A 27,369-nucleotide genomic window follows, 5' to 3' on the forward strand; every position below is an offset into this window, starting at 1 on the left:
TGTAGCCATCCAGCCATCTTGTGGATATTATGACCCATAGTAATGTAGCACCTTTTATCTATTTTAACTAACTTATTTATTATGTTATTGATTTAAAATTGCTGTTGTATTATATTGTTTTATTGAACCATGGATTTCCATGCTTGTGAGCCGCCCTGAGCCCGCCTTTGGCGGGGGAGGGCGGGATATAAGAATAAAATAATTATTATTATTATTATTATTATTATTATTATTATTATTATTATTATTATTATTATTATTATTATTATTATTATTATTATTATTATTATTATTATTATAAGAGCCCATGCACTTAACCACTACATCAAACTGGCTCCCACTACACCAAGCATGGCTATTTGCTGGAACTATTTTCAGTGTCAAAATTGTCAAAGGAGAGACCGTGGCTTTTTGGTGGCACATTGTTTCTACATGTCATTGTTTAGGTAATATCTATCCTGTGGTTGCAGCCAAAAAGGCACCCTTTGTTTTAAAAAATGGGTTTCTATGCAGCATAAGGGTCTCCAGTACAAAAGGAAGAATGTGGAATAGCACACTGATGAATTGCGTTTATTTTATTGTGTAAATTATTAATGTATTTTAATTCTTAATTTTATTGTTAGAATTTTTATGTTGTGGGCCGCCCTGAGCCCACTTCGGTGGGGTACGGCGGGATATAAATCGAATGAAATAAAAATAAATAAAAATAAAAAAAGAGATTAATGGAAAATCCCTCTTGAAAACCAAGATCTGTAATATGGAAATAGTTGAGTAGATCTGTATCTTTCTAAACACATATATGCACATGTATATACGTATTTAGAAAAATACAGATATACCCAGATATGCAATGGATTCTGGCTAACACAGTCTTTGTAATTCTTATGAGCTGAAGTTTTCTTTCCATTTGGTTTTCCTGACTTCTCCAGTCATCGCTGTTACAGAATGTAGTAATTGCCTTTGCAAGGCCATAAATGTCTTCTTACCATTACTTAGCACTTTATTTGCCCTTTGTGCCAAATACTGCAAACTTTCTTCTTTGGTCCCAAGTGAAATATATTATTGAGCTATAAGTGATATTACTAACTGTTTGTCTTGGTACCCAATTTCATTTCAGGAAAGAGAGCTGGTTAGAAAGATTATTTTACAGTTGCCAAAGACTGGATAAACGTGAACAATCAAGTATTCCGCGCAATTTATTGAAAACAGAAGCTGTTCTCTGGCAATGGGCTGTCTGGGAAGCAGCGCAATTTACTGTTCTTTCAAAACTGAGAACCCCACTTGGCAGGGCTCAGGACACATTCCAGACAATTGAAGGTAACCTTTTCAAAGTTTATGTGTGCAAGCATCTGTTTGTGTGTGTGTTTATCTGTGTTTAGAAAGATACGTGGCTGGGGGTGGGGGATGGAACCTGTAATACTGTTTTCTGTCATGTTACAGAAAACAGTGTTAAAAGGCAAAAATACACTGAAGGATCTATTGATATTTTTTTCTTTAAAATTAAATTAGTTAGTATTCTTGATATTACAGATATGAGGGTTACAAACCCATATCATTGAAACACAGATAGTCAGCTACTTTAAACATAAACCAAACCTTTCTAAAAACCAGTGGATGAATCGTATCCATTGAGTTTATTAAAAAAAAGGTAAGGGTAGTCCCCTGTGCAAGCACCAGTAGTTTCCGACTCTGGGGTGACGTTGCTTTCGCGTTTTCATGGCAGACTTTTTACGGGGTGGTTTGCCATTTCCTTCCCCAGTCATCTACACTTCCCCCCAGCAAGGATGGAAGGCTGAGTCAACCTGGAGCTGGCTACCTGAACACAGCTTCTGCCGGGATTGAACTCGGGTCGTGAGCAGGGAGCTCAGACTGCAGTACTGCAGCTTTACAACTCTGCGCCATGGGGCTCTCATTGAGTTTATTACACTCCCAAGATAAAACAATATCATCCATCTATGTTTTTAAACATATTTCAGAATTGCAGTTTGAATTGCCTCTAATGATTTAACTCTGTTCCAGTACTTTACAATTGGACGGCATCTTCGTATCAAAACAACCTAGGTGCACCTTCCACCCCCCGTTTAGTTGTTCATAGGCTGCTATATTATCCTTAATCATAAGGAGCCATAATGAAATTCTAACTATAATTCTTTAGGGCGAGTGGTAAATTTGAGTTTGCACTGTGGTTTGAGGTATATCCATTATGAGGATCTTGGGGTGGGAATAGAAATGGTTTAAGCTGGTGGTAGTCACTCCGTGGCTCACAGTGAGCCACATTCACTATGACTGTCAGCCAGAAGAGACACACTTACTTGCATCCTTGGTGTGAGGCCTGCACCTCAGGGAGGTTTCCAAGGTGGAAACCTCTTGCCCCTTGCAAACTGACTACCACCTTGCCTGCTTTTACTGAAGCATGGGGCAGGTGCCAAATCCAGGAATGGGGCTCACCAGTGGCATGACAAAAAGTCACATGTGACTGCAGAGCCACTGAGTATTGTTGACGTAAGCATTTATTTATTTCTTAAATTAGATTTATAGCCTGCCCTTCCCTACGCACTTGGGCCCAGGGTCGATCACAACATTTAAAATCAGTGTAACAGTTAATATATAAGTCAGATGAAGATCAGCAGTCACAACAGGCACAGTGTTCACTCCTCACTGATGGCACAGTAAAGGACAGTTCAAGAGATGGCCCAAGGTGGGACGTTGTCACTCATCGTTGACCAAGTGCCTGGTGGAACAATTCCATCTTACAGGCCCTGGGAAATTATTTCAGGTCTTGAAGGGCCCGGGTCTTATTGGACAGTGTTCCACCGGTTTGGGGCTGTGGTTAAAAAGGCCCTGGCCCTGGTCACAGATAGCTGGATTGGCCTTTGGGCTAGGGATCACCAGCAAGTTGTTATCAGCTGAGCCAAGCCCCCTTTGGGGGACATACCTGGAGAGGTGGTCTCTCAGATATGTTGGTCCCAAACAGTTTAGGGCAGGGGTGGCCAAACTGCAGCTTGGGAGCCACATGTGGCTTTTTCGCACATATTGTTTGGCTCTTGAAGCCCCTGCTGCCCCGTTGGCCAGTTTGAAGAAGGCATTTCTCTCTTTAAATCACTTCCCCAAGCCAAGACAGCCAGCAGCTCAGAGAATGCATTTAAAGTTCCTTTCTTTCCACCTCCCTCCTCCCCCATCTATTTGCCTTCCTTACAGCTCTCAAAAATCTGATGTTCATGTCTTGCGGCTTTCAAACATCTGATGTTTATTTTATGTGGCTCTTACATTAAGCAAGTTTGGCCACCCCTGGTTTAGAGCTTTGAAAATCAATACCGTAACTTTGATATGGTATTCAGCTGGGAGGCAGTGCAGCTGGCAGAGCACAGGTTGAATATGTGCTCTTGTTGGTGTCCTCATAAGGACCCACCCCACTGCATTCTGGACCATTTGGGCCAGCCTCAAGGGTAGCCCCGTACAGAGCTTCATTTTCATATAATGTTTCATTTTCATTTAACACGATAGTGTAGACTGCGGAGGGTTGTTGAATTTTGACTGAAGCTGTTGGTCAGATCCACTCTCTCTCTGAAATGTCATCCATGTTTGTTGATAGGCATCATTAGAAGTCTTGCGGCCCATACTTTAAACCCTGACCAAGACGTCAGCCAGTGGACCACAGCCGACAATGACGAAGGCCACAGCAGCAACCAGCTGAGGCTTGTCTTGCTTCTACAGTACTTGGAAAACTTGGAGAAATTGATGTACAATGCTTATGAAGGATGCGCTAATGCACTTACCTCTCCACCCAAGGTAGGTGTCTGCTGTAACTCTTGTAGTTATGTCCAGGTGGGCAGCCATATTGGTCTGAAGCAGCAGAACAAAGTGGGAGTCCAGTGGCACCTTTTAAGACCAACAAACTTTCATATGAAGTGTGAGCTTAAGCCTCAGACAAAGTGCATGCACGTGAAAGCTTACACTTTGAATAAAAGGTGGTTGTTCTTAAAGGTGCCACTGGACTCCCACTTCGTTCTATTGTAGTTATGGTTTTCCCTGTGGTATGAGTCACATTGGTGTAGCTTTCAATTATTTTTAAAATCTCATCCTTTGTTTCACTTTGGTAGCCTACCAAGATGTCCTTGGAATACAATTAAGGGATGTTGGTGTTTTACCTAACCTGGACTTCTAGCAGTTAAATTGAACTCCAGTAGCAGCTGATTGTTCATTTTCTACTTAGTTGGAAACTCGGTATTATATTTAGACTGGCTATTGCCCTACCGCCAATCGACCTCTAGATATGACCTGTTGAAGCATAAGTTACAAGGTTAGAAGGTTTAATTTAGATTAAAATGACAAATGTTCTGAATAAACAGGGAAACAAAGAAAATAATCTGGATATTCATTTTAAATGGAGTTTGACTGACAGCCCACCTGTCTGTCATGGTTAATTCCTTTTGCATCTTATATTGTCAATTATTTTTAACTTTATTCCTTTGTATATTACATTGTCATTGGTATATTTTGTTTGTATATTTGTTAAATTTTTCTCATATTGTGGGTTCATGTGGTGTTTTCAACTTGTAGCTCCCCTGTTCTTATATACCATTTTATACTTTGTTTTTGCATTCTCTAAGGGTGCTCATTTTTATATTCCTTTGAAAGGTTTAATTGACATTGTTGCATTGTGTTGTTGACATGCTGGGATGTTGTGGTGTGTTCGAGAGTTTTCTCTTGTGGGGGGGGAAGTAAAATGAGACAAGATATATCAGAATTATTATTTTGAACTCTGTATGTGTAATATAAATCGTTCTGCATTATAGCTATGTTTTAGTGACTTATCTCAAGGAGAAGTGAACTTTTAACTCTAAAGACATGTTTCCTGTTCTCTCCCATTATGAAGGTTATCAGAACATTTTTCTACACCAACCGTCAGACTTGCCAGGATTGGTTAACACGGATTCGACTTTCCATCATGCGGGTTGGATTGTTGGCAGGGCAGCCAGCTGTGACTGTCAGGCATGGTTTTGATTTACTGACAGAAATGAAGACCAATAATGTTTCACAGGTATTGTGCTTTCAGAATTTTATTACTGGTTGAACTAGGAGTGAAATGTGTTCATAGCAGACGCCTTGGCCATTTCTGTCCCCCATTATGAACGACTGTACTAATGTCACACATCTGAATAACTCAAAGTGTAATGGCCAAGTGATTTCAAAAAACAAGAGGTTCCATCCTGATTTGAAGCTAATCCCCGTTAAGCATGGTGTTAGAGTGTTGGATGGGGATCTGGAAACCCACATTGGAATTCCTCTCTGGCCAGGAGACTTGCTGGGTGACCTTGAGCCAGTCACATTCTCCTTGGTTTAAATTACCTACATGGTGGTTATTGGTATAAAATGGAGGAGGGGAGAATGTTGTGGTTTCCCACTCAGAAGAAAACCAGGGTATAAATATGTGAAAGCTGAACAGGTACACCACTGTGAACTACCATGTTGTCTTCTGTCTCTTATTCTCTCCCCCCCCCCCCCCCCGGGTCTTAAATGCTGTTTTGGTATGACAGTTCAAGATTGTCAGTAAAATAAAAAAAGTGTGTTTGTGAGAGAGAGAAATCTTGGTAGTTAAGGATCATTTTGGTACTTCCCTGACTTTAAATTGATGTCTCAGTTTTGCTTTTGCACCCTCTAGGGAAACGAATTGGAAGTGACAATCATGATGGTGGTAGAAGCCCTCTGTGAACTCCACTGCCCTGAAGCAATCCAAGGAATTGCTGTGTGGTCGTCTTCCATCGTTGGCAGGAGCCTCGCCTGGATCAATTCCGTAGCTCTGCAAGCAGAAGGGCGGTAGGTTCGGATTTCTTTCCCATGCAGTCTGCCTTCAGCTCTGCTTGTCACAGCTGAGGGGGGTGAACAAGATCTCTGCCTTTCCCTGCTCTGCTGTTTTCAAAACCAGGACACAAGTTCAAAAAGGCATAAGCAAGCAAAGATGAGAGAGCATCCTGGTATCCTTAACCCCACCCTTCCCCCTTTCCTCTTTGCCTTTCCCATCATGAAAAGGCCAATGGAGAGGGGAGGAAAGGAAACAGAAGGGCCAAGATGAGGTTTCTTCCTTGACTGTATCTCTCCCATCCTGTGGCTTTGCACAGTTGGGAGGAGAGACAAATGTAGGAGTCATGAGGGTGGGGTGTTAGTCTGTGTCCAAGAGAACTGCATGTTTCTTGAAACTCTTTCCCCTGGTATCTGAGGGAGAAGCCTGGGAAAGAGGAGGGCAGGACGGTGGGATCAGACAGGGCTGCGCCAGTGAGCCTCTGGTTGACCATGGCATGATGATCAGTTTGCTAGGGAATCATGTTTACTTTTGATGGGGTAGGTTGGTATAAGCAAGAGAGCTCCTTCAGAAGTATTGCTAACTAGTCGTGCTTAAATTCTTTTTAAGATTTGAAAAAGCTGCTGTCGAATACCAGGAACATCTCTGTGCCATGACTGGAGTGGACTGCTGTGTTACAGGTTTTGATAAATCTGTTCTGAAGTTGGCCAATTCAAACAGCGGTAATAACGCCAGCCCCAAACATTCTCTGAACGGTAAGGATTACGACGGGTAGGTTTGCATTAACAAAATACGGGAAAGCTCTCTGCTCCGTTAGTCAGTGGCCCTAATAGAGACTTCCCATGCCAGCGTGGCAGCATAGGACGTGTGGCACCCCTTCTCCTTGAGGCAGGTATCCCTTTTGCTTGCCATGAGAAGCACTTGCAGAGTAAGAAGCAGTGCCATGCCTTGGATGTTTCAAGTCAATTTGAAGAACAGTGGTGGGAATCACATGCTGCTTCCTTGCAAGTGCATGTCCCTTTTGAGAACTGGAAGGTCAGTTGTGTTCTAAGCTTGGGACCACTGGCGCTGACTGGCTGAAAGCAGCATGTGGGGAGTCGGGCGTTGCTCCTTCTTTTTGGGAGAGTAGAGGTCACCCTCGAAGGCTCTGCACCATCACCACGCAGAGGGAGGTACCTTTCATTCCCTGAGAGAGCAGCTCTCCCAAGGGAAGAAATGGTGTCCTTTTCTCCTCCAGTTTCTCATCTTTCAGGAGCTCTCCTTTGTTTCATTTCACCTAGTTTACCCTGGGAGACGGGTGGGCTTGCCCTTGCTTACCTTGGGTGAGGGCCGATTGGCACTATGGCAGAGGGCTGTGAGTTAGTCCCTGGCCAACTTGATCGAGGAGAATTAGCTCCCCAGGCTCAAGAAGTCAGCTGTCCCTGACTGCATATGGCTGTGCAGTGTTGAAACAATGGAACAATTTGGGGGAGTTAGGTGGGTATATTTAGGTGCTTGTGTGATGCTTCTACTTAAAACTTCCCTGGATTTTCAGTAGAAGCTCTCATAGTGCAGGGGGGCAGTTCAGAAAAGCCAATCAAAAGCCCTGCTATATGCATAGCTTGTGTCTGTAGCTAAAGGGGTGTATATCAGAGCTTCTGTCCCCAACAATCTTTTTTGGGGTGGGGGGGACACACTCATATTTATGTGTCTAATTTCACAGGGGATTTGCGAAAAACAGTACTGGCAAAGCCAAGTGACTCTTCCCCTGAAGTGATCAACTACCTGGGCAACAAAGCTTGCGAGTGCTACATTTCCATCGCTGACTGGTCCGCAGTGCAAGAATGGCAGAATGCCGTCCATGACCTGAAGAAAAACACCAGCAGCGCCTCGGTCAATTTAAAAGCAGATTTCAACTACATCAAGTAAGTATCGTCCACTTAAGCAGCTGCTGCACAGGAATCGTTTCGCTTGTCCATTCTGCTTGGGATGAGAGAACAGAAAAGTGGTGTCCTTTATTTATGGGAGTTTTCCCTGTGGTCCTTCTGAAGCTCTGGAAAAGTTCGTAGGTCTCTAGTGGCATGTTAGTAGAACAAGACTTCTGATCAGCTGTGAAGAGTTCTTCCTGCCACATTGAAACTTGCAACCGTACCCGGTGGGGAAAAACTCTTCACTTGGGGGGCGTGGCTTGGCGCCAGCTAAGATGGACGCATAATTCAGAGCTCTGCTTCCCTCTCCCCCTATATCTACATCTTATAAGCTCTCAGCGCTATTAATTTTGGAAAAAATATATGGAACACAACAAAGATAAATCAGTGACAAAAGAAGTTAAATCTTACAGGTCAGTGGCTGATTATTTTCATTCAGAAAATCCCCAGGTTAGACAGGCCTCACAAAAAAACTTACCTCATAAAATGGTTTCGGAAAAGTCTGACTCACGCCAAATGGAACAGGATCTGACAGCACCCGATCTCTTAGCTGCCATGAACTCTATGGAGGCTAGAATACTTAACACAATGAAAGCCCTAACAGCCTCTAAGGACTCAAATGGACGCGATAAATCAATCCCTGCAAGATGTTAATCTGAAAGCAGAAAACGCCTTAGAAGTGAGCCAGATGCTTAAAGAGGCTGTTAAACAAATAAGATCAGAGGAAACTGACATGAAGCAGAGGCTCTTAAGAATGGAATTTGATTCCAAACAATTTAACCTTAAACTACATGGTTTTCGGATGGCATGGAAGAAAATTCAGATCTCATTGTATTTCTTACTCGATGGCTCTCCAAAGAAATGCATCTGACAGACAATGCCTCTCCTGTAATTCTGAATGCTTTTAGACTTGGAGCCAAGCACAACCCTAAAAGAAAAAATCCCCGTGATATAGTAATCACTCTCCAAGACCAACATGCCAAGAGGAAAATATTGACAGAGGCATGCTCTCGTGGTCTCTTTGCATTTCAAGATCTGGAGATTGAAATCTTCCCAGATCTCCCCCAAGAAGCTATTTCAAAACACAGGGAACTGAAACCGATAACAAAACGACTTCAGGAAGCAAATGTTAGATACAAGTGGGCAGCCCCAGCCAAGATTCAAGTGTGGAGGAATGGCTCTATACTGTGGGCTTCAGATCCCATCTCTGGGCTTCTGCTTCTACAATCCCTGACTGCCGCCTCCTCCAGACCGCGAAAAGAAAGGACATAAAAGGAAGTTTGATCATGTTGCCTCCCCTTCTCCAGAAAGCAACGTAGTGACTCCACCTTCCTCAGACCGCCTGACTTAAACTGCTCAGTAACAACAAAAATGTTTTGTTAATAGAATGTGTTCCTATTTTAACCTCAAAAAGCTATATGCTTAAATCAGTTAATAGCATACTTCCTCATATTTACTAGACTTTAGAGTGTGGGTGAGAGTTGCTGTTTCACGTTTGCCTTCCTCCAGTCACAGACCCTGATTTATGGTAGCGTGGGCTTTTTAACACTTTGACTTCCCCGCTCTCTTGTTCCCTTATTGTTTAGAACAAGAGCCACTGGGTCTAGTGCTCTGTTTACTAGGGTTTCTTTATTATTAATATTACTATTCATATACTAATCTATAAGGTACAGATCATAAACTAATAGAATAGTTCTTAAAGATTAATAAAAGTGAATGATAAAATGTTTAATCTGAAATTTTACTGGGGTGAGGGGGTTTTCAGGGGTATAGTGTGATTAAGTTTCCTTTCTACGTTATTAATTTGTTGTACTGAAGCTTCCATATTAGTGTTAGCAAATTGAGCATTGGCTGCATTCCTTTGGTGCTCTATTAATAATTAATAAAAGCCTGCTGTTTATATAGCATAACTTTACCTTCGAGGTCTTTTAGAGTTTACTGTTCTATTGTAAGGTTGGTTGTTTATCATTTAAGACAGAAATTCACTGTTAAATAAATTTTATTGCATTAAATAGATAACATTGAAAATTGATTAGAGTTTATAACAATTTATTAAATAGTAAAGTGCAGTGTGCAAAGTATTAACTTGATTTTACTCAATATAGAGAGCCTTACTTATCCTTTTACAATTAATTACTATTTAACTGATATTGATTGTAATTGTGCAAATATTTTATTAATTAATTTAATTGCATTTATTCATTAATCTACTCTCATTCAAAGCCTTCTAAATTCTAAAACTCCTTTGACTGTCTTTATCTCTAATTTTAATCAGCTGTCAAAACTCGCACTCTACCTCTAAGTATCTATACAATCCCAAACCAGACTATTCTCTTTAACTAATACATTTTGGACGTATCTAGTGAACATCTCTACACAACTACCAACATGCATCCTGATATAAAAATAATTTCGTATAACGTCAGAGGTTTGAACAATATGGTCATACGCAGGAGAATCCACAACCAGGTGTGTAAGCTTAATCCTGACATCTTGTTTCTGCAGGAAACTCATTTGAAATCATCCAGGCTCCCAATTTTTAAAACCTGTCCAGTTCCCATGCAATTTCAATCAAAAGGTTCATCTAAGTCCATCCTATTATCTCATAAACTAAAATTTGTGAAATCTGATGTCCTAACAGACTCCCAAGGTGGATTCATATTCGTCAAAGGACATTTCAATAATCGTCCTGTCACACTAGCTTCTTTGTATGCTCCCAATTCAGACCAAGTGCAATTCATTGAACAGACATTAAATAAATTAGAAGCTTTCAGAACTGGAGATACAATAGTGGGAAGTGACCTGAACCTAATTGTGGATTATAAGGCAGACAAAACATCAAACAGGCTGGAGAAAACTCAGAAAAAAAAACAACTTCCAAATTAGCTGGAATATTCTCTAAACATGATTTAATAGACATCTGGAGACATACCCTTCCCTCTGAAAAAGACTTTACCTATTACTCATCATGCCATTCTATCTACACAAGAATTGATTATGTACTAATTTCACCTTCTCTTCTCCCCTATATACAATCTTCACAAATTGGTCCTCAACTCTGGTGTAATCATAATTGGGTGGAATGTATTGCACAACTAGGACCTGAGCAAAAATCAACACGTCAATGAACTCTGAATAATTTTTTATTGAATAATAATGTGATGGAAGAAACTGCTCAACATATCAAAATCTACTTTGACATCAACTCTCATGGAACAGCATTTGAGGAATTTCTGTGGGACGCATTTAAACCGGTCATCAGAGGATACCTCATATTCAAGGCATCATTCCTGAAAAAAACAGAACCAAAAGAACAGAACCGAACTGCTGCTCTCAATTCACACATTAGAGATGGAACACAAAAGGACTGGAAATAAGAAAACATATATCAAACTTTTGGCTGAAAGAAAGAAGCTAGAGCTTCTTGATATGAACTTGATTCAAAAAAATTTACTGTTTCTAAAACAAAAATGTGGTCAAACTCCCCCAAAGCTTTGAAATTTCTAGCCAGAAGAATTAAACAGCATTGAGATTCTAAATTGGTCGCCCCGTTGAAAGATTCCCTGGGCAAAGTACACTTTAAATCTGCAGACATTGTTAGCATTTTCCATGCATTTTATGAATCTTTGTATTCATCTACATCTCCACCCTTAGATAAAATTGAAGCATTCTTCAGGACACAGTCACCATTAAAACCACTATCTGATGACCACAGATCCCTACTTGAAGCTCCTATATCATCAAAAGAAATTATTGAGACCATTAAGAAGCTAAAGACCAATAATGCTCCTGGCCCAGATGGTTTTACTCCAGAATTGTATAAAAAATTCTCATTTCTTTAGTGGGCAGCCTGTAATCGGGTGATGAATACAGGACATATTCCACCTTCCTGGTCTCAAGCCTCAATGATCGTGATACCTGTTGTCAGCCGCCCTGAGCCGCCTAGGTGGGGAGGGCGGGATACAAATAAAATTTATTATTATATTATTATTATACCGAAGCCAGGTCGGTATCCTTAGCTTAGCTTATACATCCTTAGCTTCATCATATAGGCCAATTTCGCTGCTACATACAGACTTTAAGATATTTACATCTATTCTTGCATCATGTATTAACTCAATCAACACACAGTACATCTCCCCTGACCAGGTAGGCTTCATGCCGAATAGAGACCTAATGGACAACACCTACAAGATAATAAATATTTTAAAATACTGTTCTATAAATCACCAGAAGGCAACTTTGTTGTCATGTTGAAAGGATGTCGAAAAGGCCTTTGACTTGATTGAAATATTTTAAGGAGCTGCTACATACTATGGGTTTTGGACAAAAGTTTTTAACAACCATCAAGGCTCTATACGAAAATCCAACAGCTACTCTTAAACTCAATAACATTACCTCAACACCTATCTGTAAAAAACGTGGAACTAGGCAGGGGTGCCCTCTGTCCCCTCTGTTGTTCGCAATTGCCCTGGAGCCTCTAGCAAACCTAATCCGACAAGACAGTTCTATTCATGGGATCCAGATGGGAGGAAAAAAAACATAAAATTTCACTCTTTGCAGATGATATGCTACTGAATGAAAGTTTAATACAGTCAAAGACCAATCAATTAAATACAAATAACTTAATAAGATACAGTCAGGCAATAGTATAATGGGAATAAAACATACACAGTATAAAATATAATTAGGCAATACTATAATGCGAATAAAACATAGACAGTATAAAATATAATTTCCTCCCCAAAAACACTGATTAAGTTCCAGAACCAAGGCGTTCAGTTGGGTATTCCCCTTAAGAATTGCTTCTGGAGACTTATAGCTCGCGAAGCAAATTTTGCCACACATAAAGTGGTTCCTTTGTTCCTATCAGCCAATAATTTGTCTGGCTGAAATCTAATATATCTTCCAGGGACACTGGCACAGGTCGGGAGTATATAATCGGCCCTAATATGCTGATATAATTTACATTGGAAAAATACATGCTCCCTATCTTCCGGTTTATTGTCCCCACAAATACACAGTCTCTCCTCGTATAATTGTCCTGTGTATCTGCCTTCAATAATAGCTGACGGTAACATATCAAATCTGAGAAGAGTAAATGCTCTCCTATACTCTGCTTTGTCTAGATTTTGCAAGTATGGCATCAGTGTTATTTTATGTAACTCCTCTATTCCTGGTAAATAACCTTTAAGCTGATTCAGATCATGCTGTCTTTCAACATCCAAGATCCTCTGTTTAAGAAAGGGTTTAACCAGATTATGCTCCATATTGAGCAAAAATTGTTTAGATAGTCCATAATAGCCCAACTTGAACTCATTTCTCTGATCCACGGAGGAACAAACGAATCTCTTACTATCAGCCCCGCTAAACTGGTGGGCTGAATCATTAGTTTGTACCAGTAGAGAATAGCAGCAATCCACAATCTTGCTTTCACTGTAACCATACCCGTTTCTACTCTGATAAGTGAGTTGGGAGCACATGGAGGGACTTGTAGTATATGCCTAAGGAATTTAGATTGCACTTTCTCCGCTAACTGCCAGAGATGCTGATATGGTATTATACTCAAAGGTGCCCCATATAACATTTGGGCGAGGGACTTGGCCTTAAAGACCTTGACTGCAGCCGCCACGTTCTGCCCCCCGGAGGTCCAGTAGAATTTCTCTATGGCTCCTGAGCTTTTTGCTGCACTAGTTGTGACGTAGTCCACGTGTGCCTTCCTAGCCCCTGAGGCCTGGAAAACTACCCCTAAATACTTAAAGCAGCGGGTCTGTTCAATAGCCCTGTCGTTTATCTTCCAATGATATACCTTAGGTCTTTTTGCAAAGGCTAAAATTTTTGATTTTGAGAAATTTATTTCAACCTGGTTAACTTGACAGTAATGCGCTAGAATTTTCATTGCTCTCTTTAGCCCAATTGGGGTCCTAGAGATCAGCACTGCATCATCTGCATATAGCAGAAGCGGGATATGCCTATCTGCAATCTTTGGAGCATGCACCTCTGGACCACTTAGATGTTCCCCCAGATCGTTTATAAAGAGGTTGAACAAGAGTGGGGCCAAGATGCAGCCTTGCTTAACTCCCTTCCCTACTTTGATAGCTTTCGTGAGATGTCCCTTCGGGTTTATCCTTATCCTGATCTTGGTGTTCCTATATAATGCCTTTATCAATGCCAGTAGCCTCTGATCGATTCCCATCCCTCTCAGTTTTTCCCACAGTATGTCCCTCTGTACCATGTCAAGGGCAGATTTGAAATCTATAAAGGCAGCGTATAGGGCAGCAGTGCTGTTAGAGGAATATTTGGTAATAAGATGGTCCAATACTACACAATGGTCCAAAGTGGAACATCCCGGTCTAAACCCAGCCTGTTCTTCTCTCAAGATGTTATTATGCTCGATCCACTCCCACAGTTTCTCTTTAAGATGGCTGGCACATAATTTGTTTAGGATACTTAAAAGACTAATAGGTCTATAGTTATTTGGATCATTTCGATCTCCTTTCTTATGAATAGGTACAATAATTCCAGTATCCCAGCCCGCAGGTACCCTCGCTGTCCTGTCTATTTCGGAGAATAATTTGGCGAGTACTGGAGCCCACCAGTCAGCGTTTTCTTTAATCAGTTCAGCTGGGATTAAGTCAAGTCCTGGTGCTTTATTAAGCTTCAGGGCTCCAATTAAAGATTTTATTTATGAAGGCTCAACTGGAGGCCACTCTGGCAATTCCTGACAATCCTCCAGGGAGCAAACCACCTCGTCTGATGTCCCATACAATGCCATATAGTAGTCCTCCCATACTTCTGGAAGAATAGTATTAGTAACCTGTGTGGAGAGTCTACCTGAACCACTGTTTACCAACTTCCAGAATAGTGACGGGTTTTTAAATTTAACGGCGTGTCCCAACTGTAGCCACGCTAGTTCTTTTGCCTCTTTCTTCTTCCTGACAATTAACTTTTTATATCTAGATTTCTGTTGTTTTAATTGTTCTCTATTGACTGCCTCTGGATCTGCCCTATATTTCAAATTGATTTTACTAAGCTCCTTCTTTGCCATCAAGCATTCGTTATCAAACCAACCGTTGTTCTTCCCTCCTCTCCTTGCTGAACTAGATATCTGCCCTTCTAATGGGGGTTGAAAATGCCGAATGAGATCCTCATATAATTTGATGGTCTCTCCCCCCTCCTCCGAAAGCCTGATGTCATTTGCTAATTTAGATATGTGCTCTTGCTCGAGAAATGCTACTGAATCTAACTGAACCCCTGTCTTCACTTAAAAAGTTACAGAAAATTCTTACAGAATTTGGTCTGATTTCTGGATTAAAAATAAACATCTCCAAATCTTACTTGCTCCCAATTAATTTGGATCAAACCACAATAAGAACTATTCAATCTAATTTTCCATATAAATGGGTCCAACAGTACATCCCTTATTTAGGTATCAATACACCAAAAGATCGGGAGGACATTAAAAAACATAATCATGACCAAATCATCAATGACATCAAAATTCACCTTCAAGAATGGCATAAAATATTTCAAACTCACCACTATTGCTAAACAGCCTATGACAAACCTTGAACTAGTTATTAAGCATGCTCAGTCATCCAAAAAACATCTGGTCTCATTTTCATATTCAGCTATGAACTCCTGGGACGAGTCTAAGATTCTTACATATCAATCTTTTTGGGATAAATACTGAGTGCAAAATCACAAAGGATCAATGGGAAGAAGTTTGGTCCTCACCACCTTTCAAATCTACTGTGGCGGAAATAGAAATACAATCATTTAAGCTGCTTTCTTTTTGGTACTTAACTCCAACAAAGTTGGCACATACGCTACCCACAGTGAAACCTCTTTGTTGGAAAAACTGTGGATCTCAGAGTGACTACCTTCATTGTTGGGCTCTCTGCCCTAAATTACGTGGCTTTTGGGAAAAAATGTTGGAAAGAAATTACTAATGTAACTATTGCCTATACTCCTGATCAACTACTGATAATGGGGGGGGGGGCTTGATTCTGCACATCCATTGCATAAAAAAGACACAGTCTCCTTCCTTTTATCAGCTGCTTGCTCTGCTGTGGCCATCAGATGGAAATCAACTAAATCTCCTGATCTAAACCTCTGGCACAAGAAACTCTGGAGCACTTATATAATGGCCAAAATCTCTGACAATATTAACCAACTAGAACGTACTCTCTATTCTTCCAACTTCTATGCTATATGGTTTCCTGTTCTAGAATATCTCATTTCACAAGAAGTTATTCCAGATCAGTTAGACCTTTCTTTGTGGTAGGGTTTACATTTTGGCTAACAAACTGATAAGATGTCAAAAACACAGGGACTTTCAGTACTATTTTATTTTCACTTCTTATTTTGAAATTTGATTGTATTTATGGTTCAGTTGTCTCATATTATTGATTATTTGTAAATGTTTTTGGGTTATCTGCAATAAGTACAATGCGATATTATACTGCATCAGTTCTTCATCTCATATCTGTATTCTGTATATTATGTAAAATTACTATAAAATGTATTTGAAAGAAAAATACTTCACTTGCATGCAGGGGTCATTTTGTAGAAAAATAGGTGCCATTAGCATGTGCCACACCCCACCAGCCAAAAGCAACCCAATGCAAAAAGGGAGAGTCCCGGGCAAATGAGGCCTGCCTGGACTGGCTAGAGATCCAGCGAGCCCAAGCAGGCCTTGCTCACCTGGGGCTCTCCTTGGCTGCCCCCCCCCCCCACAGTCAAAAGGCCAGCAAGCCACCTGCTGCCTGAAATCACATAAGAAGTGGAGAAAGGAGGGGGGGCTTCAGGGGTTAATGAGGGTTGCTGGGGTGTGGCAAAGCTCCTGGTGGCTGGCTGTTTTGCCTGCCTGCTCTCTTAATCCAGGGATTGTTATGCATCTGCACCTACTATTCAATGGACAAGGTAGGTGGGGAGGAAGAGGGGGAACCCTCAGAAAGGTTCAGGAGCTTTGCTGCTGTGAGCTGCTGCTGAATTCAAGGCCTGCTTGCATGTAAAACTCTGCTGTGGGTTTATGGAAAAGGCTTTGTGCCTCCTTCCTAACTTCTGTCTTGTTCAAGAGCAGAAGGGGGCTTGTAGTGACCACTCAGGGATGAGAGTGGTTTTGTGCTTTCCCTGGATTTTCTCTCACTGGCTTGATTTTTGTTTCTCCTGTGGCTAGCCCTAGGGCTCATCTCTGAACTTCAGTTTTCCCCATACAGAAAGCAAGAACAGATAAGTCTGTGCAAAGAATGTCATGAGGCAGATTATGAGAGGGAGAGCAGGAAGGGCTGCATCAGTACTTGGTTCTCGTGGCCCTTTCTTACACATTCAGGGAAATGCTGATCACTACTTTGGGGTCAGGAAGTGATTTTCTCCAGGCCAGTTTGGCCAGGGATCCTGGAGGTTTTTTTGCCATCTTCTGGGCATGGAGCAGGGGTCACTCTGTGTGTGTGTGTGAAGGGCAGGCATTTGTGAATTTCCTACATTGGGAGTTGGAATAGATAACCCTGGAGGTCCCTTCCAACTCTCTGTGATTCATAGCACTGTCTCATTGACTGCCCCTGTGGTTTACATTTTAGCCTCTGTTTTTCCTAATAGGAGATGGGGGAAACATCAGCTTTTGGGAAACTATTTTTGTGTTTTAGATACTACCTTCTGTTTCTGCCATTACTGTAGTTCTAGATTGTGTTGATGCTTCTTTCAGAAATCACTAGGTTTTACTTCCTAGCCCTGCCTGATCTGTTAGAATGTTTTAAAATAAAAATTTAGTGACATCTATCAACATACTTAGTCCAGTAAAAGCAAGCATTTTGAGGTGCGCCTCCGTTTGCAAAAACTCTTGAAACTGAGTTGAAATGGAACATTTATGAGATGTTTAAAGAATTCTGAAAATTCTGTGGTCTACAAGTGCACATGTGTGTTTTGCAGCTCTGCATAAAGACTTCTTGGCAAATGAATTGCTACATTTCTTTGGATTTTTTCAGTTGAAAATTTTAGGATAATAAAAAAAACCTAACTTTCTGAATTGAAACTTTATTTCAGATCTCTAAGCAGTTTTGGTGCTGGAGAACTTACAGAATGTACAGAACAGCTGGAATTGCTTCCAGGGGAAGACATCAATATGCTTATTGGAGGATCCAGGGAAAAAATAGGTATTACCTGAAATTCTGCTAGATGTCTGGAGATTCCCAAGATCAGTGGTCTTTGGCAATTTTTGATTTACTATCCTTATATACTGGCATTACCTTGTGTGTGGTGGTGGTGAGCAGCTATCAGGATAATGAATATTAGCAACCACTGATGTATTCATATTTATACACATCTTAATTTTGCTATTTTTACACATCTTAATTTCTTTAGATATGAAGAAGCTCCTTCCTAATATGCTGTCTCCTGATCCAAGAGAACTCCAGAAAGCTCTTGAAGTTCAGCTCTTGAGAAGCTCAGTGTGCCTCGCAACAGCTGTAAATCACTTGGAACAGGAACAGAAGTGGCAGCCAATTACTGAGTAAGTGTTTAATATTGCTGTCTGGAATACAGCTGTGTCCATAGCATTACCCTATCCAGTCACAGCTGTGGGCCAGCTGTTGAGTGTATGGGTGGATGGAGTCCCCCCTCCTACCAAACAGATTGTGTGTTTTGAGATTCCAGATTTGGATGTGTGGAGCAGTACTCTTGTCTTCCATTCTTTCACCTTGAAACCTAGTGATTTAGTGCATTCAGAGTTGCAGGAGCGCATTGTATATACCAGTTTGGTGTAGTGGTTAAGTGTGCGGATTCTTATCTGGGAGAACTGAGTTTGATTCCCCCCCTCCTCCACTTGCAGCTGCTATAATGGCCTTTGGTCAGCCATAGCTCTCACAGAGGTTGTCCTTGAAAGGGCAGCTGCTGCGAGAGCCCTCTCCGCCCCACCTACCTCACAGGGTGTCTGCTGTGGGGGAGGAAGATAAAGGAGATTGTGAGCCGCTCTGAGATTCAGAGTGGAGGGTGGGATATAAATCCAATATCGTCGTCGTCATCATCACCAATCCCTGAACTGAGGCAAATTCTCCTCCTCCCCCAAATCCACTAGCCACACACAGTGGAGGAAATTGAATGTGAACTCTGTTTCTGTGCAAGAGCTGCTCTCTGAATCTTTGACATAGATTTGTAACTATGCAATTAACTTAAAGGAATCTTGCACAGTATCCCTTTTTCCTTCACTGTATTTCAAGCCCCCATACCCATCTGTGTTGATATGGTGCATTTTTTAAAAAAACATGTTAAAGTTCGCAGCATAATCAGTTGGAACATGTAGATTTGCATCTGTGGTAAAACGCAATACCTTGAACAATTTTTGTCTTGCTTAACCCTTTTCTTTCAGAAATCTTGTCAAGTACTTGAAACAAACATCGCGAATTGCCATTGGACCGTTAAAACTTGCCACCTTGACAGTGTCTCAGTCTTTGCCAGTGCTGAGTACTTTGCAACTGTACTGTTCATCTGCTTTGGAAAATACAGTATCAAATCGGCTTTCATCAGAGGTATCTTTATGCATTAACTTACCTGTACCCTTGTGACCCAGAATTATATGAGTTGTTTTGCAGACTGTCAAATTTTGTCAGCAGAGCGTTTCTGAAACGTACTTAAATGCCGCCATGAAGGGAGGAGTATGGGTAAATTTCGGCATAACGCTTCTACCTTTCAAGGGTCAGCAGTGCCCTGCAATTGTGCCACATTGAGAGGGATGATACTGGCAGCATGGAAGCCCTGGGCAGTCTGTTGAGAGCCAGTTTGGTGTAGTGGTTAAGTGTGCGGACTCTTATCTGGGAGAACCGGGTTTGATTCCCCACTCCTCCACTTGCAGCTGCTGGTGTGATCTTGAGTAAGTTACAAGTTCTTGTAGAGCTGTCCTTGAAAGGGCAGTTTCTGGGAGAGCTCAGCCCCACCTACCTCACAGGGTGTCTGTTGGCGGGGTGTGTGTGTGTGTGTGTAAAGGAGATTGTAAGTCACTCTGAGATTCAGAATATTAGGTGGGGTATAAATCCAACTTCTTCTAAATGAACCTATAAAGCTGGTTTATACAAACTCAGAACTTTGGTCTGCCTGGCTTTGTGAAGCCTACTCTGACAGCAGCTCCCAGGATTTCTTCTCAACAATTGCTTTTAGAGATCTTGTGACTAGAGATGCCAGTGTATCTTCTGCCAGTGAACTTAAACCTGCTCTTGTTGCTGTAGGATCTTTGAATGAACCATTATAACTGTCATACAATGTTGTGGTGGCATGAGTTGCAAATAAAATGGCTTAGGGAGTAATTGACTATTGGGGGGAGGACAAGAACAAAACATTATACCAGTGTAAATCAAAGCAGATAAAAGCAGCCAAAGTTAGTTAACTGTTGCTGCTTATCTCTTGCTTCTTGACTGCAGCTTTGATGCAAAAGCTCATGCCCCTAGTTCTGTGAGCCTGGAGGCAGGGGTTAATTTTTTTTCCTCTGGCAGTAGCCCCCTTTCAGCCTTTTTGAAATCCAGTGGGCGCTCTGAAGCAGTTTGTGGTACCCAGAAAGCAAAAAAAGGCCAACCTTCTAGCCCAAGCTGTCTCAGCAGTTGTTTCAATATAGGCGTATAACACTATTCTTAGTTTGCAGTCCATTCTTGTTTCGTCCTTAGCAAAGACGCGCTGTATGTTTCAAGCATTAATTTTGAGATGCTTGAATTTATATAATGTGAACTGATTATGCAGCTGTAAATCTAAATGGTGATGGACATAGTGTTTGGAAAATCTGTTCAGGGGTATTTGTTCTTGAAGCTTTGAAACAGCTCAAAGAGTGCTTAAAACAGTTTGGAGAGGCCTGTTAAGCACTCAACTTCTGTCCTTTTTATATAGGATTGTCTCATTCCTCTCTTCAGTGAAGCGTTGAGGTCGTGCAAGCAGCATGATGTAAGACCGTGGATGCACGCCCTTAGATACACAATGTACCAGAATCAGTTGCTGGTGAAACTAAAAGGTATATGCATAAAACCAGAAGTACTTGTCTCCTTAATTTCCCTCTGTTAATTCACAGCTGTTGTGCTTGGGATTGCATCTGTTTTTCCCCCAAAGAAAAGTAAAGACCCATTCAGGTACCATCTCTTCTTCATCTGTTTTTCCTCCTCAAGACGGAAGTTAGGCACAGCTTCACAGAATGAAATACGTTTTAGTATTCATTCAACAGTACAAATGTGTGTGGAGTCACACCATTCTAAGCCAATTGATTTTCAGTGGGTTTAGACTAGAGTTATTTATTTCTGCAGCCCTGTGCACAGAGCAGTAAAGCTGCAGTATTTATTTATTACTTTAAATTTCTATTCCGCCCTCTCCGCAAGTGGACTCAGGGCGGCTAACAACATTCATTTTTACAGATTAAAACCAATAAAAATTACAATTTAAAATTATTTGAAACATTTCATTACATGGTGCTGTATCTCTACAATATAATATAATATAAGCGGTGATCATATAGTGCTCTATAATGATGTAGGGTGACAGCTCTCTCCCGGTTAGATATCAAAGGCCTGTCAAAACAGTTCGGTCTTACAGGCCCTGCGGAAAGTAGAGAGATTCCGCAGGGCCCTTATGGCCTCCAGGAGAGCATTCCACAATTCTGGTGCTGCCAGTGAGAAAGCCCTAGCTCGCGTCAGCTGCAACCTAGCCTCCTTTGGTCCAGGGATGGACAATAGATTTTTTGTCCCTGAACGCAGTGCTCTCCGGGGAACATGTGGGGAAAGGGGATCCCGCAGATAGACAGGCCCCTGACCGTAGAGGGCTTTAAAGGTCAGTACCAACACCTTGAAACAGACTCGGAACACAATAGGTAGCCTGTGCAGCTCTTTCAGCACTGGCCGAATGCGATCCCACCAGGGGAGCCCCATTAACAGCTGCGCTGCAGCATTCTACACTAACTGTAGTTTCCGAGTCAGTGCAAAGGGTAGCCCCATGTAGTGAGCATTACAGTGATCTATTCTTGAGGTGACCATAGCATGGATCACCATTGCTAAGTCGTTGCACTCCAGGAAAGGGGCCAACTGCCGCACCCGCCGAAGATGAAGAAAGGCGGATCTAGTAGTGGCTGCTACTTGGGCCTCTATTGTAAGAGAGGACTCAAGGAGCACACCCAAGCTTTTGACCTTAGGGGCGGTATGAATGACACCCTGTCAAGAGCCGGCAGAGGGATCTCCCCCGCAGACCACCCCGGCTCAGGTAGAGAACCTCCATCTTCGTTGGATTCAATTTCAATCGACTCAGCCTGAGCCAAGATGCTACGGCTTGAAGGGCCAGGTCTAGATTTTCCGGGGTAAAGTCGGATTGACCACCCATCAATAGATAGAGCTTGGAGTTGTCTACATATTGGTGACATCCCAGCCCATACCTCCTGACAATCTGGGCAAGGGGGCGCATATAGATGTTAAATAACATCGGGGACAGAACCGCACCCTGTGTCACACCACATATAAGTGGGTGCCTTCGGGATGATTCCTCCCCTATCACCACCCTTTGTCCCCAATCTTGGAGAAAGGAGGTCAACCTCTGTAAGGCAGACCCCTGAATCCCCACGTCGGCAAGGTGGCTAGTCAGTAGCTGATGGTCAACTGTATCAAATGCGGCTGACAGATCTAATAATAACAGCACTGCTGAGCCGCCCCGATCCAGATGTCGCATGAGGTCATCTATGAGGGCGACCAGAACCGTCTCCGTCCGGTGACCTGGTCGAAAGCTGGACTGGAATGGATCCAGTGCAGAAGTGTTATCCAGGAATCCCTGTAGCTGAGTTGCCATCGCCTGCTCTATGACCTTACCCAAAAAGGGAAGGTTTGATACCGGCCGATAGTTCGCCAATACAGCCAGATCTGCAGATGGTTTTTTCAAGAAGGGACGGACCACAGCCTCTTTAAGAGGTGTGGGAAAGATCCCTTCTACCAAGGATCTATTGACAATGCCCTGTAGTGGCTCACGTAACAACGCTTGGCTAGCTTTTATAAGCCAAGATGGACACGGGTCCAACCCACAGGTCGTAGAGCGAACAGCCAAAAGGATCCTATCAACTTCCTCCAGGCTGGGTGGATTGAAGGAATCTAGAATTGGACCAGAAAACGCGCTCAGTGCCTCAAGTTCTTTCACTGTATCAATTATGGTGAGAAGGTCGCATTGGAACGACGAGACCTTAACTGTGAAAAAACTCGCAAAAGCCTCACAGCCAATTTCCAATTCTCTAACGTTTGGTTTACCTTGCGGTAAAGTTGTTAATGACCGGATTATACTAAATAATTGTGCTGGGCGTGAGGTCGCAGATGCAATCTGGGATGCAAAGTAAGCCTTCTTTGTGGCCCAGACTGCCATCTCATAGGCTCGCATAAATGACCTATAAGATGTTCTTGTAGCTTTGTCGCGAGTGTGTCGCCATTGTCTTTCTAGTCGTCTCAATCGCCGTTTTATTGATCGCAGCTCTGGGGTATACCACGGAGCAGATCGTGAATGAGGATGAAGAGGACATTGAGGAGCAGTCTCCTCAATGGCTGTTGAGAGCTGGCTATTCCAGATCTCTACCAGCCCATCTAATGAGTCACCAGAGGGCCAGAGATCCCATAAAGTCATCTGAAGCTGCAGAGGGTCCATCTGCCTTTGTGGGCAAGCTAGAACTTGCTCACCACCTAACAGGGTAGTACTGCAGTCCAAACTCACTGCTCATGACCTGAGTTCGATCCTGGCGGAAGCTGGGTTCAGATAGCCGGCTCAGGTGACTCAGCCTTCCGTCCTTCCGAGGTTGGTAAAATGAGTACCCAGTTTGCTGGGGGGAAAGTGTAGATGACTGGGGAAGGCAATGGCAAACCACCCTGTAAAAAGTCTGCCGTGAAAATGTCATCCCAGAGTCAGAAACGACTGGTGCTTGCACTTTTACCTTTGAAAATTTATTTCTTTTTATTAAATTAATGTGATTTCTATTCCACCCTTCCTGCCGAAGCAGGCTCAGGACAGATTACAACAACAAATTCAACAATAGTACATCATTTTTAAAAATCACCTAAAAATTTAAAATGTATTTATTTACTTTGGATTTATATTCCACCTTCTCCGCAAATAGACAAAATCACAGCAATTTAAAATAACATTTAGATAGCAGACATTAGTTGCTTAGTCTGATTAGATGGTAGTAACTGATCTGCTTAATGATAGTTCAACCCAACAGTTTAGGCAATATAAACATGTGTAAGCAGGTTTGGGCAGGAGGGGCTGGTTCAGTTGGATGTAAACTGCCTCAATTAAAGGCCTGGCCAAAGAGCTTCATCTTGCAGGCCCTGTGGAATTGTAACAAATCCCACAGGGCCCTGATCTCTAAAGAGAGCTCATTCCACCAGGTTGGGGCCAGGGCTGAAAAGGCCCTGGATTTAGTTGGGCTACATGGACATCTTCTGGGCCAGGGATTGCCAGTCGACTTTGATTGACTGATCTTAGGGTTCTTCAGGGTACATATATATATAGGAAGAAGCGGCCCTGCAGGTATGTTGGTCCCTGAATGTTCAAAGTAACTTTGTGTTGGCGAACTTTGTCCAGTAAATCAGGGGTGGCCAACGGTAGCTCTCCAGATGTTTTTTGCCTACATCTCCCATCAGCTCCAGCCAGCATGGGCAATGGCTGGGGCTGGTGGGAGTTGTAGGCAAAAAACATCTGGAGAGCTACCATTGGCCACCCCTGCAGTAAATCACCAAAATGTTCCCAGTAATAACTTTTAAGGGCGTGAAAGAAATATGAATTGTAGACTCCATCCAAGACTAGTATTGCTGCTGTTTTGATATATAATGTGGTTGGCTGTTCTTCAAGGAAGGTACGCTGTATGCCCTTAAAGATGCTTGTGGTTTCTGCATTTTTCAGAGCAAGCTGTTCCAGTGCGAAGCCATTTAATGGAGCTGGGTTTGACTGCTGCAAAATTTGCTCGAAAGCGCGGCAATGTGGCACTAGCAACCCGGTTACTTGGTCAGTGCAGTGAAGTTCAGCTTGGGAAAACCACTACAGCCCAAGACTTAGTTCAGCACTTTAAAAAACTCTCTGCGCCAATTCAGATGGATGAAAAATGGGGTCCCGAGCTTGAAATTGAAAAAACCAAACTGTTGTATACAGCTGGTAAGTGAACTGTGTTTTCATAATCAAAAGGGTTAAGTTTGACAGGTAGTAGGAAGTCAAACTTTTTTTAAAATTAAGAATTTGGGTATGTATGATGGTTTAATTATGGAGGCACAGGTCGGGAGGAAATAGCTTGACATACCTTGTAGTGAAGTGCATTTGAGTTGTTTTTAAAGCTTTGCTTTGCAGACCTGCCCCCCACCCCTTGCTGTATCTCAGACTGTTTTTCAAACTCTTGTCAATTTCAGAAATAGCTATGGCAGTAATTGGGGGTGGGGTCTGCAGAGGAGATAGCCACCTGAGTGGCACAAGCTGAGACTTCTTCAGTACATGATTCTGAAAGAACATTGTGTGGGGCTGCATGATTATTGACTACATAATTCAACCGTGAAGAACCTGCTTCTTTTTAAAAAACGGTACCAAAGTAGCAAACAAACAAAATAGTGTAAAAAAAGAAAATAAGGTTTTGTGTTGCCCTATGGGAAAATGTTGGCAGCTCCAAAATACCCACCCTCCCAGCACCAAAAATGTTTCCCTGTGAAAATTACTTATCCCTGTCTATATTTAAAAAAAAAACCTTTCACCAGATATTTCGTGTAATGGGGGAGGGTGCAAAAGATAAAGAATGTACGTTTCAAATCGGACTAGAAACCTAATATTTAATACTTGTCTGTTGACAGGCCAGTCAACCCATGCCATGGAGATGCTGAGCTCCTGTGCCATCTGCTTCTGCAAGTCTGCCAAAGCGGAATACGCTGTTGCAAAGTCCATCCTTACGCTTGCCAAGTGGATCCAAGCTGAATGGAAAGAGATTTCAGGGCAGCTGAAGCAGGTCTACAGAGCATGGCAGCAGCAAAACCTTGCTGGCCTCTCTACGTTGTCCAAAAACATCTATGCTTTGATCGATCTGCCCTCTGTTAATACCACTGAAGAGGACTATCCCAGGATTGAAAGTGAATCCACAGGTAGAAAGTGAATCCCTCTGTGAGCTGTCCATTTTGCCAGCTTTGCTGCTTGATAAAAGGAGAGGGTAGTTCCATGTGAATCAATAGTTCTATAGGTGAAGATTAATATGGTTCAGTGTATTATTATGAAAATTGGAAACATTCAGCTGTCTCATAACATGGAGCCAGTGCATTGTCATGGCATGTATCTCTTCCATTTAAAAAAATAAATAAAATAACCAGCCCGTGTTTGATTCTCTCTAGTGAACATCGGTGTTGGAGAACCAGACTTCATTTTGGGGCAGCTGTACCGCCTCTCTTCAGCACAAGCACCTGAAGTAGCTAAATCCTGGGCAGCACTTGCCAGTTGGGCTTACAGATGGGGTCGAAAGGTAGTTGATAACGCCAGGTAAATTTTTCGCCCTAAAAACAAGTTGTATATTTTGGTTTTAATCTGCCTCTGCTGATGAAACGAGTGCTTGTGAATGCCTGAATGGATGGAAAACAGTGAGTAAGCTGGTGTAACGGGGCCTGCTGGAAGGGTGAGGGTTGATGGTGGATCTCCCGGTACTTGGCAGTGTAAGGAGTGTAGGCACACAATGTAAGAGACAGAGGTTCATCTCTTGTTCATTATGAACTGTTTAGTTTGCAGTATTGAGGTTATTAGTGGCCCTTATAGTATATCCCAGGGGTGGCCAACGGTAGCTCTCCAGATTTTTTTTGCCCACAACTCCCTTCAGCCCCAGCCAGCATGGCCAATGTCGGGCTGATGGGAGTTGTAGGCAAAAAACATTTGGAGAGCTATTGTTGGCCACCCCTGGTATATCCCTTGTAGGAAACCAGGGCTTTTTTTGAGCAGGAATGCAGTTCTGGCTGGTGTGGTATTAGGAGTGTGTGACTTAATATGCAAATGAGTTCCATATGTCAGGTTCCCTCGGTCAGAGGTGTGTGGCCTAATATGCAAATGAGGTCCTGCTGGGCTTTTTTGAGGGGTAGAAAAAGCCCTGTAAAGAAACTGTTTATCAAGGAAACTGTTACAATGTTTCAAAAAGAATAGCAGGAGTATATTGAAAATACAAAGAAGCGGCATCATGTGGCCGCTCAGATGATAATGGTGTCTTGCAGTATCCTGCAGTGCTCTGTGTGTTTCTTCACATTGGAGAGCCATTATATTAGTAATTGGGAGCCACATGTGACATGCCAGTGATGGCTCTTCTTAGTTTCGTTTGCTAATATGGCACCTGCCCCATGTTTCAAGAAAGTGTACGAATCCCTTACCTGTGGGGCTTGTGGTTGGCAGGTGGTTCACGCCTTGAAACAGTTGCCACCAGAGGAATGGGAATACTGAACAAGTATTGAAGGTGTTTTTAGCTAAACATGAATTTGGTGTCGTCATAGCAATTTGTTAACATGAATAATGGAAAACCCACCATGTGAATATTAGTATCGGTATGTGCCGTGTTTGAATCCCCCTATCATGTTTAGTTTGTATTTTTTTAACAAACTGCATAGATTTTCCCTAGTGAAGTACATCTTATCTTGCAACAAGTTGCATCTCTTGTTCAATGTGGTCTGTTTGGTT

General features: G+C 42.2%; 1 protein-coding gene across 1 annotated transcript in view; it reads left to right on the top strand.

Annotated features, from left to right (window-relative positions):
• The window catches only part of SMG1 (SMG1 nonsense mediated mRNA decay associated PI3K related kinase), a 152,280-nt gene that overhangs the window by 44,758 nt on the left and 80,153 nt on the right, over positions 1-27,369 (top strand). The window contains exons 20-32 of the mRNA XM_060260786.1: positions 1,118-1,317; positions 3,593-3,789; positions 4,877-5,041; positions 5,663-5,817; positions 6,410-6,555; positions 7,503-7,704; positions 17,752-17,861; positions 18,070-18,217; positions 19,073-19,232; positions 20,575-20,695; positions 24,595-24,843; positions 25,524-25,808; positions 26,052-26,196. Of these exons, the coding sequence (XP_060116769.1) occupies positions 1,118-1,317; positions 3,593-3,789; positions 4,877-5,041; positions 5,663-5,817; positions 6,410-6,555; positions 7,503-7,704; positions 17,752-17,861; positions 18,070-18,217; positions 19,073-19,232; positions 20,575-20,695; positions 24,595-24,843; positions 25,524-25,808; positions 26,052-26,196 (2,283 nt within the window). The remainder of the gene's footprint in view (positions 1-1,117; positions 1,318-3,592; positions 3,790-4,876; positions 5,042-5,662; positions 5,818-6,409; positions 6,556-7,502; positions 7,705-17,751; positions 17,862-18,069; positions 18,218-19,072; positions 19,233-20,574; positions 20,696-24,594; positions 24,844-25,523; positions 25,809-26,051; positions 26,197-27,369) is intronic.

Source organism: Heteronotia binoei, chromosome 20, assembly GCF_032191835.1.
Source record: "Heteronotia binoei isolate CCM8104 ecotype False Entrance Well chromosome 20, APGP_CSIRO_Hbin_v1, whole genome shotgun sequence".
NCBI lineage: Eukaryota > Metazoa > Chordata > Lepidosauria > Squamata > Gekkonidae > Heteronotia > Heteronotia binoei.